The following is a 13,630-nucleotide window of genomic DNA, read 5'->3' as shown; positions in this document are numbered from 1 at the left end:
TAAACTTCTAAGCCTTCTAACGTCCTAAAAAAATAAAATGACATTTCCAAAATGATGCCAACATAAAGTAGACATATGGGGAATGTTAAATAATAAATATTTTATGAGGTATCACTTTCTGTTTTAAAAGCAGAGAAATAGAAATTTAGAAAATTGCGAATTTTTCAAATTTTTGGGTAAATTTGGGATTTTTTCATAAATAAAGGTGAAGTACAATGTGTCACGAGAAAACAATCTCTGAATGACTTGGATAAATAAAGGCGTTCCAAAGTTATTACCACATAAAGTGAGATATGTCAGTTTTGCAAAATTTGGCCTGGTCAGGAAGGGGGCAAAGGGCCCAGATGGGAAGTAGTTAAACATGAAAATGTGATTTAAACAATAATCATTTGTTCCATACATCTAAATGAAAAAGGTAGCAGCCGTTGGAAGTCCCTAAATTGTGTTGTCGGCATGTACATGAATTGTTAAAAATTTTAGATCTATGGAACAGTTGACGAAATGTCTGCAAGAAATATGTCAAAGTCAGAAAATATGCTCCAATGGTATCTTTACAGCGCTTAAATTTCAAGCAGATTTTGTAGTGTATTTTGTGTCATGCTGTAAATCCACTTCGCATAATTTTCAGTGGGCATCCGCATTGTTGCTCATACATCCATAGATTTTTTTTCCACGTGGATTTTCAATTCACATGGAGATAGAACATGTCCCTTATTGGTTCAGTTTCAGCAGCACGTGCTCCAACGCATTCTAATCCATGGCTTGACAAAATACAAATTCACCAATTCCATGGTAAACATACGCAGGATTTTTATGCTGTGTACTTTGCTGTTTGAACATGGCCAAAGAGTTTTTTTGAAAAAATGACAATTTTGTGGCAGTTTTTTTAATCAAAGCTGGAAGTGGGTTGAAAGGGAATGGGAGATATAAATGAAGGACTTATAGTTCTCCTTCCTGCTGAACCCCTTCTGGCTTTGACTCAAAGAACTACTGCAAATACCACATTGGCATACTTAAAAATAAAATGCTGTGTGTCAAGCCATTTGAAGAGGATGGTGCATGGAACATGTCTCTTTTTGAATGTGGATCAGCATATGAATCTTATTTTGCATTGTTTCTTTAGCGAGTGCATAATTCTATGGAACAGTCACAGAAACTTCTGCAAGAAATGTCTGAGAATATCCTAAAGTGGATAAACATGTACTAAGGACGTGTCTTCAAAAATTTGGATCAGGGAGCATTATTTTGATTGCAGGTTCTGGACCATAAGATCTTGTCTTTCTCAAAAAATATTATTGTCTGCATCTATGAAGACACTAAAATATTGTCATATAATCCAGTTAGAACCTGGGCTCCCCACCTGTGGTATGTGCGCCCCCGGGTGTACACACCATATCTCTAAAGGACCTCACACTGTCCTTATGCTAGGTTTTTAATAGGTAACACGAGCATTTGATCAAATGGTTTAGGAACGTTGAAAAACACTGATTTAGCAGACTTGTTCAGGAGCAGATTTTGCTGTAGGCACTGTAGCATTAAATGTATTATACGATGGAGACAATAAAGAATATTTCAGATTCATATAATTACTTCCCAACCATTCCAGCCATGTGCTCAGATTGCGCCTTCCCATTGTGTTGGCTTGCCTTTATTTGTGGTTTTCATCATGTTAAATTCAGCATTGTATAAATGCTAGGCTTTTAGGTGAAAAAACCTGAATTTGCCCCTCTTTACGTCTCCACTGATTCTCTGAATGTTGTGGCTTTTAGGAATGTATACAAAGATTACAGATGCCTGGAACTTGCCTGTGACTCCCAGGAAGAAGTGGATAGTTGGAAAGCATCTCTGCTCCGTGCTGGAGTATATCCAGATAGGCCGGTAAGGAACCTATTGAAAATGACAAGAATTTACATTTTTTGGTCTCCAGTAAAAATGAACTTTAGATTTCCTGTTAAAACCCAAGCTAGGGCACATGGAGAGGAATCCCCTCTATTATGTCCAAATGCCCTAACATTGTATATGGACATGGGTTGTCCTGACGAGACAGCCCCTCTAATATACATCTGTATTTGACTGTAACAGAAGTCAGTGGAGTCTACAGGCGCATATTCAGTTAAATGTGTACCTGACTTTAAAGGTCAGCAGATTTGTACCTATGAAACTAGCTGACCTGTTCCATGTTCACTTGTCAGCTGAAGGCATCAGTGTTGGTCTCATGTTTATATGTGTCCACATAGCTGAGAAAAATTATGTTTTAATATGTACAAATGAGCCTCTAGGAGAAATAGAGGCGTTGTTGTTACACCTAGAGACTCGGCTCTCTCTGCAACTGCTGCGACCTCTCCACTTTCATTGACAGGGCCAGGCATTGTGGACATCATCCCGCCTGGCCCTGATTTCTCCTAAACTCTCACACTGCGCAGTGCGGTTCAGTATCTGGCATAGGCGCAGTACAGGAAAGTGGAAGTCTTCCCCTGTACTGTGAGCCTCTTTCCTGCGCTGCGTCTGGGCTGGATACTGAAGTGCACAGCACATCCCAAGACCTTAGGAGAAGTCAGGGCCAGGCGTAATCATGTTTACACTGCCGGGTCCTGTCAATCAAAGTGCAGAGGGTGCGGCACTTGCAGAGAGAGCAGAGCCTCTAGGAGTAACAGCAACGCCCTCGATGCTACTAAATTCTAATTTGCATATATTTAAACATCATGTTTCCCAGCAATGCGGGCACATATGAACATGGGACTAACACAGGTGCCTTCAGCTGCCAAGTGGACATGCAACAGGTCAGCCAGTTTCATAGGTACAAATCTGCTGACAGATGCCCTGAACAACTTTATTTATTCCCTATCTATAGAGGAATTACAGATCCATAACTTCTGTTGACTTTATGAAGAATATGGATCTGTGATTTCTTTATTGGACAGTGATGAATGATTCACATCACACACCTGACTTAATGTGAATCGCAAACTGGATTATGCTATCCAAACTTGTTTTGGACATAATGTAACCTTCCATCTCTAACCATAATTTATAATGTTATTATTATTTTTTATTATTAAAGCACCATTTATTCCATGGCGCTGTACATATGAAAAGGGGTGTACATACATAAAACAGACAATTGCACTAAGCACGAACAAGACGAGTTACATACTCGTACAGAAGGAGAGATGACCCTGCCCGTGAGGGCTTAAAGTCTACATGGTATGGGAGAAGGACACAGTAGGAGAGGGTATAATGTGCCAGATAATGTCAGATCTACAATACCTACAAATAAACGTATACATTGGTCACTGGTTCTGAAAATCTAAGATATCATAATGACCATTTGACCACAAAGCTTTTTAATGAGTTTGCCTATTTAAAGAGTAATTCGCGTCTCAGACAATGGGGTATATCATTAGGCTATGCCCCCATTGCCTGATAGGTTCGGGTCCCACCTCTGTGGCCCACACCTATCTCATAAAGGCAGCCGGCAAAGTCCCAGAGGGCGCACAGCGCTCGCCTGACTGCCCTCCATTCATTTCTATGGGGCCGACCGAAAATAGTCTAGCGCTGGCTTGGCTACTTCCGTCGGCCCCATAGAAATGAATGGTAGCAGTGGCCGCTTCCATTCACTTTTATGGAGAGAGCACTTGGTGGTGGCCAGACCCGAGGAAACCGTTGGGATCCGCACCTATCAGACAATGGGGACATATCCTAGCGATATGCCCCCATTGTCTCAGATGGGAATACCTCTTTAAGCTATTGCCTACAGGTACTATATATAATATACACCCAGAAATCTCCATGTACTGTACAAATATTAGCTGTAGCATGGTTCATACTGAAAGCCCAATTACCTTTAATGTGGCACTTTAGCATCATATTTCTGCCTAAGTGCAAATGTAGGCCACACAAGCACCCAGAATGGGTCTTCTCTGTGCTGAAGTGCCTCATGGGTCACAAATTACCTCTGGAAACAGCAACAGCTCATAAACCATTCACTTGGGGCTTCAGGGATTCAATTTCAGTGGAGTACCCAACTGCATTCAAGATTGAGACAACCATGCACAATGGAAAATTTCATCTGACTTGGTGTCAAAACCAGACCAGCTGGAGCCTTTACAATACGTACGTTCTCTGAAAAGATGGAGCACTAGTTAGGCATGTCAGGTGGGTGACGTGATGATACTTCCTTCCCTTATACATTGCGTCACCTGTGAAGCTTAGTGGAAGAAGTCTTCATAGATGGTATACTATAGCTTCCTTATGGCCCTGGAAGAACTTCCTCCTCTCAAACATTACTCGCTAGAGGACCACATCTTGATTTTACTAAGAGAGTTTATAGTTTTCTGGGTTTATTACTTAGAACTCTTTCAGCCTGGCTGTATTGTAAGCGTTTAAATGTACATCATGAATGAGAAGTGAATACGGTCATCGTCAAATGCTGGGAGAATACTTTTCTTATTAAGTTGTCCAAAATTGCCTTAATGCCCTTACTTCTGCCTGCACTTGAAAACTTGTCTCAAACCTGACCCTAAGGTATTTTGCCTTCCAAGTTGCATTAAAATCTGTATTATTGCTTTCCTTTTTCCAAACAATATTTATGTCGGAGTGCCAGGAGCAAATCCCAAGCACCGTCCTCTTCAGCCTTAGAACAGGATATCCATTTACCAGCAAGCTCAGCACTGGCTTTATGTATCTACAGAGTATCCAAATACAAGCCTGGCTCACAGTAATAACTGCAGCTTTGTGTCCAACCTTTCCAGACTGGATTTCTCTGAGGTGCACCCATGTTTATGTTGGCTCTGGTCCCTGGTACATGGGACATAGAGAAATTCATATATGCAGCTATAAATGGATAGCTTACATGGTTCACATCTTTGTTTGCTTACCTCAAGTCTCTTGCTCCCTGTATACCCCCCATGGTCTCTGATTTCTTCCTAATGTATGAACACATGTTGCCTTCAATCTGTACAACTCTACTGGTGCATTCCACAGATCTGCAATTCACTCATTCATGTTCTTGCAATGATTTTGAGGAGAAGAAAATGTTTGGGAAATAAGATTTATGTATGTAAGATGCTGTTCACACGCCACGTGAGCTTTCTAGTGGAGGACTACATCAGCCATACAGTGACATATATTGCCAGCAGGCTCCCTCTGTAAAAAATAAATAAAAATATATATATATATATACTAGCAGAAGGACCTGGCTTCGCATGGGTATATTTTATCTATTTCATTTAATGTTTCTGTGTGTCGTTAAAAGATATCGACAGTATCCACTATAACAGTGACATCTACAGTACCCCGCCCCTTTAACAGTGGCCTCTACAGCAATCTGCCCCTTAAAGGGAGTCTTTCCCCTAAACTGACCATTATAGAACACTAACACCATGATCTGCATTATAGTCCCCATATTGGAATGCTACTTACCGTATAGCTGTCCATCGCTTTTCTTTTCGCAAAAAAACCCCGCCTTTATTCAATATGTTAACCACCTTCGGACCGCCTAACGCAGGATCGCGTTCCGGAGGTGGCAGCGCTGCGCACAGTCACGCATATACGCGTCATCTTGCAATGGCCGAGATTTCCTGTGAACGCGCGCACACAGGCGCGCGCGCTCACAGGAACGGAAGGTAAGAGAGTTGATCTCCAGCCTGCCAGCGGCGATCGTTCGCTGGCAGGCTGGAGATGTGTTTTTTTTAACCCCTAACAGGTATATTAGACGCTGTTTTGATAACAGCGTCTAATATACCTGCTACCTGGTCCTCTGGTGGTCCCCTTTGTTTGGATCGACCACCAGAGGACACAGGTAGCTCAGTAAAGTAGCACCAAGCACCACTACACTACACTACACCCCCCCCCCGTCACTTATTAACCCTTTATTAGCCCCTGATCACCCCATATAGACTCCCTGATCACCCCCCTGTCATTGATTACCCCCCTGTCATTGATCACCCCCCTGTAAAGCTCCATTCAGATGTCCGCATGATTTTTACGGATCCACTGATAGATGGATCGGATCCGCAAAACGCATCCGGACGTCTGAATGAAGCCTTACAGGGGCATGATCAATGACTGTGGTGATCACCCCATATAGACTCCCTGATCACCCCCTGTCATTGATTACCCCCCTGTCATTGATTACCCCCCTGTAAAGCTCCATTCAGACGTCCGCATGATTTTTACGGATCCACTGATAGATGGATCGGATCCGCAAAACGCATCCGGACGTCTGAATGAAGCCTTACAGGGGCATGATCAATGACTGTGGTGATCACCCCATATAGACTCCCTGATCACCCCCCTGTAAAGCTCCATTCAGATGTCCGCATGATTTTTACGGATGCACTGATAGATGGATCCGATCCGCAAAACGCATCCGGACGTCTGAATGAAGCCTTACAGGGGCGTGATCAATGACTGTGGTGATCACCCCATATAGACTCCCTGATCACCCCCCTGTAAAGCTCCATTCAGATGTCCGCATGATTTTTACGGATGCACTGATAGATGGATCCGATCCGCAAAACGCATCCGGACGTCTGAATGAAGCCTTACAGGGGCATGATCAATGACTGTGGTGATCACCCCCCTGTCATTGATTACCCCCCTGTAAAGCTCCATTCAGATGTCCGCATGATTTTTACGGATGCACTGATAGATGGATCGGATCCGCAAAACGCATCCGGACGTCTGAATGAAGCCTTACAGGGGCATGATCAATGACTGTGGTGATCACCCCATATAGACTCCCTGATCACCCCCCTGTAAAGCGCCATTCAGAAGTCCGCATGATTTTTACGGATGCACTGATAGATGGATCGGATCCGCAAAACGCATCCGGACGTCTGAATGAAGCCTTACAGGGGCATGATCAATGACTGTGGTGATCACCCCATATAGACTCCCTGATCAACCCCCTGTAAAGCTCCATTCAGATGTCCGCATGATTTTTACGGATGCACTGATAGATGGATCGGATCCGCAAAACGCATCCGGACGTCTGAATGAAGCCTTACAGGGGCGTGATCAATGACTGTGGTGATCACCCCATATAGACTCCCTGATCACCCCCCTGTCATTGATTACCCCCCTGTCATTGATTACCCCCCTGTAAAGCTCCATTCAGACGTCCGCATGATTTTTACGGATCCACTGATAGATGGATCGGATCCGCAAAACGCATCCGGACGTCTGAATGAAGCCTTACAGGGGCATGATCAATGACTGTGGTGATCACCCCATATAGACTCCCTGATCACCCCCCTGTCATTGATTACCCCCCTGTAAAGCTCCATTCAGATGTCCGGATGATTTTTACGGATGCACTGATAGATGGATCGGATCCGCAAAACGCATACGGACGTCTGAATGAAGCCTTACAGGGGCGTGATCAATGACTGTGGTGATCACCCCATATAGACTCCCTGATCACCCCCCTGTCATTGATTACCCCCCTGTCATTGATTACCCCCCTGTAAAGCTCCATTCAGACGTCCGCATGATTTTTACGGATCCACTGATAGATGGATCGGATCCGCAAAACGCATACGGACGTCTGAATGAAGCCTTACACGGGCGTGATCAATGACTGTGGTTATCACCCCATATAGACTCCCTGATCACCCCCCTGTCATTGATCACCCCCCTGTCATTGATCACCCCCCTGTCATTGATCACCCCCCTGTCATTGATCACCCCCCCCTGTCATTGATCACCCTCTGTAAGGCTCAATTCAGACATTTTTTTGGCCCAAGTTAGCGGAATTTTTTAATTTTTTTCTTACAAAGTCTCATATTCCACTAACTTGTGTCAAAAAATAAAATCTCACATGAACTCACCATACCCCTCACGGAAACCAAATGTGTAAAATTTTTTAGACATTTATATTCCAGACTTCTTCTCACGCTTTAGGGCCCCTAGAATGCCAGGGCAGTATAAATACCCCACATGTGACCCCATTTCGGAAAGAAGACACCCCCAGGTATTCCGTGAGGGGCATATTGAGTCCATGAAAGATTGAAATTTTTGTCCCAAGTTAGCGGAACGGGAGACTTTGTGAGAAAAAAATTTAAAATATCAATTTCCGCTAACTTGTGCCAAAAAAAAAAAATTTCTATGAACTCGCCATGCCCCTCATTGAATACCTTGGGGTGTCTTCTTTACAAAATGGGGTCACATGTGGGGTATTTATACTGCCCTGGCATTCTAGGGGCCCCAAAGCGTGAGAAGAAGTCTGGTATCCAAATGTCTAAAAATGCCCTCCTAAAAGGAATTTGGGCCCCTTTGCGCATCTAGGCTGCAAAAAAGTGTCACACATTTGGTATCGCCGTACTCAGGAGAAGGTGGGGAATGTGTTTTGGGGTGTCATTTTACATATACCCATGCTGGGTGAGAGAAATATCTTGGTCAAATGCCAACTTTGTATAAAAAAATGGGAAAAGTTGTCTTTTGCCAAGATATTTCTCTCACCCAGCAAGGGTATATGTAAAATGACACCCCAAAACACATTCCCCAACTTCTCCTGAATACGGCGATACCACATGTGTGACACTTTTTTGCAGCCTAGGTGGGCAAAGGGGCCCACATTCCAAAGAGCACCTTTAGGATTTCACAGGTCATTTACCTACTTACCACACATTAGGGCCCCTGGAAAATGCCAGGGCAGTATAACTACCCCACAAGTGACCCCATTTTGGAAAGAAGACACCCCAAGGTATTCCGTGAGGGGCATGGCGAGTTCCTAGAATTTTTTATTTTTTGTCACAAGTTAGTGGAAAATGCTGATTTTTTTTTATTTTTATTTTTTCATACAAAGTCTCATATTCCACTAACTTGTGACAAAAAATAAAAACTTCCATGAACTCACTATGCCCATCAGCGAATACCTTGGGGTCTCTTCTTTCCAAAATGGGGTCACTTGTGGGGTAGTTATACTGCCCTGGCATTCTAGGGGCCCAAATGTGTGGTAAGGAGTTTGAAATCAAATTCTGTAAAAAATGACCTGTGAAATCCGAAAGGTGCTCTTTGGAATATGGGCCCCTTTGCCCACCTAGACTGCAAAAAAGTGTCACACATCTGGTATCTCCGTACTCAGGAGAAGGTGAGGAATGTGTTTTGGGGTGTCATTTTACATATACCCATGCTGGGTGAGATAAATATCTTGGTAAAAGACAACTTTTCCCATTTTTTTATACAAAGTTGGCATTTGACCAAGATATTTATCTCACCCAGCATGGGTATATGTAAAATGACACCCCAAAAAACATTCCCCACCTTCTCCTGAGTACGGAGATACCAGATCTGTGACACTTTTTTGCAGCCTAGGTGGGCAAAGGGCCCATATTCCAAAGAGCACCTTTCGGATTTCACAGGTCATTTTTTACAGAATTTGATTTCAAACTCCTTACCACACATTTGGGCCCCTAGAATGCCAGGGCAGTATAACTACCCCACAAGTGACCCCATTTTGGAAAGAAGAGACCCCAAGGTATTCGCTGATGGGCATAGTGAGTTCATGGAAGTTTTTATTTTTTGTCACAAGTTAGTGGAATATGAGACTTTGTATGAAAAAAAAAAAAAAAAAATCATCATTTTCCACTAACTTGTGACAAAAAATAAAAAATTCTAGGAACTTGCCATGCCCCTCACGGAATACCTTGGGGTGTCTTCTTTCCAAAATGGGGTCACTTGTGGGGTAGTTATACTGCCCTGGCATTCTAGGGGCCCAAATGTGTGGTAAGGAGTTTGAAATCAAATTCTGTAAAAAATGACCTGTGAAATCCGAAAGGTGCTCTTTGGAATATGGGCCCCTTTGCCCACCTAGGCTGCAAAAAAGTGTCACACATCTGGTATTGCCGTACTCAGGAGAAGGTGGGGAATGTGTTTTGGGGTGTCATTTTACATATACCCATGCTGGGTGAGAGAAATATCTTGGCAAAAGACAACTTTTCCCATTTTTTTTATACAAAGTTGGCATTTGACCAAGATATTTATCTCACCCAGCATGGGTATATGTAAAAAGACACCCCAAAACACATTCCCCACCTTCTCCTGAGTACGGAGATACCAGATGTGTGACACTTTTTTGCAGCCTAGGTGGGCAAAGGGGCCCATATTCCAAAGAGCACCTTTCGGATTTCACAGGTCATTTTTTACAGAATTTGATTTCAAACTCCTTACCACACATTTGGGCCCCTAGAATGCCAGGGCAGTATAACTACCCCACAAGTGACCCCATTTTGGAAAGAAGAGACCCCAAGGTATTTCGTGATGGGCATAGTGAGTTCATAGAAGTTTTTATTTTTTGTCACAAGTTAGTGGAATATGAGACTTTGTAAGAAAAAAAAAAAAAAATCATCATTTTCCGCTAACTTGTGACAAAAAATAAAAAGTTCTATGAACTCACTATGCCCATCAGCGAATACCTTAGGGTGTGTACTTTCCGAAATGGGGTCATTTGTGGGGTGTTTGTACTGTCTGGCCATTGTAGAACCTCAGGAAACATGACAGGTGCTCAGAAAGTCAGAGCTGCTTCAAAAAGCGGAAATTCACATTTTTGTACCATAGTTTGTAAACGCTATAACTTTTACCCAAACCATTTTTTTTTTTACCCAAACATTTTTTTTTTTATCAAAGACATGTAGAACTATAAATTTAGAGCAAAATTTCTATATGGATCTCGTTTTTTTTGCAAAATTTTACAACTGAAAGTGAAAAATGTCATTTTTTTGCAAAAAAATCGTTAAATTTCGATTAATAACAAAAAAAGTAAAAATGTCAGCAGCAATGAAATACTACCAAATGAAAGCTCTATTAGTGAGAAGAAAAGGAGGTAAAATTCATTTGGGTGGTAAGTTGCATGACCGAGCAATAAACGGTGAAAGTAGTGTAGGTCAGAAGTGTAAAAAGTGGCCTGGTCTTTCAGGGTGTTTAAGCACTGGGGGCTGAGGTGGGTAATTAGGTTCTGAAGGTGACCGGGGGCGGTGTTTAAATGGCCGGTGCCCAGGCCCATCGTTGCTTTTCATATGAAACCCCTCCCCTTTCACCCCTCTTGCCCGCCCTAGGTTCTTCAGAAATCCAGCGCCAGCGCCGTTCACAAGATTTGCCGTGCCTGCGCACTTCATTCTCCATTATGGGCAGAGGCACAAGAGCGTTTAATGCACATGTGCTGGCCCGTACATCTAGCCGGCCTTATGTCTCTGCCCATTATGGGGAATGAAGTGCGAAGGCGCGGCGAATCTTGTGAACGGCGCTGGCGCTGGATTTCTGAAGAACCTAGGGCGGGCCAGAGGGGTGAAACGGGAGTGGTTTCATATGAAAAGCGATGAGGCGCCTGGGCACCTTCAGAACCTAATTAACATATTAAATACAAGTGTTTTTTAGCAAAAATAAGCGACGGACAGCTATACGGTAAGTACAATGGTCAGTTTAGCTGGAAGACTCCCTTTAATACTGACATCCATAGTGGATCGTCCCCCTAACTGTGACCTCCACAGCAGCCTTCCCCTAGGGTGGCCAGAGGTCCGGTTTTAGACCGGACAGTCCAGCTTTCAGGGGCTGGACGGACACAGGGATGTTCTTTTGAACAGCTCACTCTCAGACAGCAGCACTGTGCTGTCAGAGCGTGAGCTGCAGGGAGAAAGTCACCCTCCCTCCCAGCCCTGCAACTGACAGAAGTTGATTTTTACCTTCATTTTTTCAATTCCCGTTGGCTCAGGAGTGGATTAAGGTGAGGGGGCGGGGCTTAGTGGGACCTGGGAGTGGGGATTATTAACTCCATCTTTTGAGGGTGGCCTGAATGGCCACCCTACCTGCCCCTGAACTGTGACCTCCACAGCACTTCGCTCCCTTAACAGTGCCATCCACAGCGCCCTGCCCCTTTAAAGCTGACCTACAGCAGTGAAGAAAAATGGCTGGGTTGTTATGGAAACCTGGTGTAAAACTGTGTGTATGTGGAGACTAAGGGCCTGCTAGCTTCTGTTGGCTGATAAGGGACATGTGACCATGTGTATGGAAGTTGGGATATGAAGAGAAAGACCTGCAGGCTTCTATTGGCTAATGTAGGTCATGTGATATGCATATTTGCATTTTTTTGTGAATATTTTAGGAACGGTACGTGCTAGAGAGCTGAGACCCGATCTAAAACCTTCCTGGACAACTGTGTGCCAAATTTCGTGATTGTAAATGCAACGGTGCGGATTCTTTTAGTGGACATACATACACACATACACACACTCAGCTTTATATATTATATATATATATATATATACAATCACCTAAAGAATTATTAGGAACATCTGTTCTATTTCTCATTAATGCAATTATCTAGTCAACCAATCACATGGCAGTTGCTTCAATGCATTTAGGGGGGTGGTCCTGGTCAAGACAATCTCCTGAACTCCAAACTGAATGTCAGAATGGGAAAGAAAGGTGATTTAAGCAATTTTGAGCGTGGCATGGTTGTTGGTGCCAGACGGGCCGGTCTGAGTATTTCACAATCTGCTCAGTTACTGGGATTTTCACGCACAACCATTTCTAGGGTTTACAAAGAATGGTGTGAAAAGGGAAAAACATCCAGTATGCGGCAGTCCTGTGGGCAAAAATGCCTTGTGGATGCTAGAGGTCAGAGGAGAATGGGCCGACTGATTCAAGCTGATAGAAGAGCAACGTTGACTGAAATAACCACTCGTTACAACCGAGGTATGCAGCAAAGCATTTGTGAAGCCACAACACGCACAACCTTGAGGCGGATGGGCTACAACAGCAGAAGACCCCACCGGGTACCACTCATCTCCTCTACAAATAGGAAAAAGAGGCTACAATTTGCACGAGCTCACCAAAATTGGACTGTTGAAGACTGGAAAAATGTTGCCCTGTCTGATGAGTCTCGATTTCTGTTGAGACATTCAAATGGTAGAGTCCGAATTTGGCTTAAACAGAATGAGAACATGTATCCATCCTCTGATGGCTACTTCCAGCAGGATAATGCACCATGTCACAAAGCTGGAATCATTTCAAATTGGTTTCTTGAACATGACAATGAGTTCACTGTACTAAAATGGCCCCCACAGTCACCAGATCTCAACCCAATAGAGCATCTTTGGGATGAGGTGGAACGGGAGCTTCGTGCACTGGATGTGCATCCCTCAAATCTCCATCAACTGCAAGATGCTATCCTATCAATATGGGCCAACATTTCTAAAGAATGCTATCAGCACCTTGTTGAATCAATGCCACGTAGAATTAAGGCAGTTCTGAAGGCAAAAGGGGGTCCAACACCGTATTAGTATGGTGCAGGTGCTCCTAATAATTCTTTAGGTAAGTGTATATGTGCAGAGTTTTTTTTTTTTTTACTGTATTCATCTGCATAATAGTGTAATCTACTATGGCGTTCTCTATGGAAAAACAGGTATACCAACATCCTTTGGGCAAACGCTGGGTGAATGAGGCACTATGGTTATAGTTCATTTATGCCCCAGGAGCTTTCTCAGTATATATGCAGAACATGCAAGATACTAATGTCTGTAAAGCGCTGTGGAATATATAAGCGCTATATAAGTGCATAAAATAAATAAAAATTAATGCAGTGTATTACGCTATATATTTAGAAATTTTGACATTTTTATATGATTTTTAA

General features: G+C 43.2%; 1 protein-coding gene across 1 annotated transcript in view; it reads left to right on the top strand.

Annotated features, from left to right (window-relative positions):
- DNM3 (dynamin 3) overlaps positions 1-13,630 on the top strand; it is a 377,707-nt gene that overhangs the window by 241,850 nt on the left and 122,227 nt on the right. Inside the window, 1 exon segment of the mRNA XM_040407594.1 lies at positions 1,770-1,878. Coding sequence (XP_040263528.1) covers positions 1,770-1,878 — 109 coding nt within the window.

Source organism: Bufo bufo, chromosome 9 (genome assembly GCF_905171765.1).
Source record: "Bufo bufo chromosome 9, aBufBuf1.1, whole genome shotgun sequence".
NCBI lineage: Eukaryota > Metazoa > Chordata > Amphibia > Anura > Bufonidae > Bufo > Bufo bufo.
Note: the sequence above shows the minus strand (reverse complement) of the source record. Positions and strands in the feature narration are given on the sequence as shown.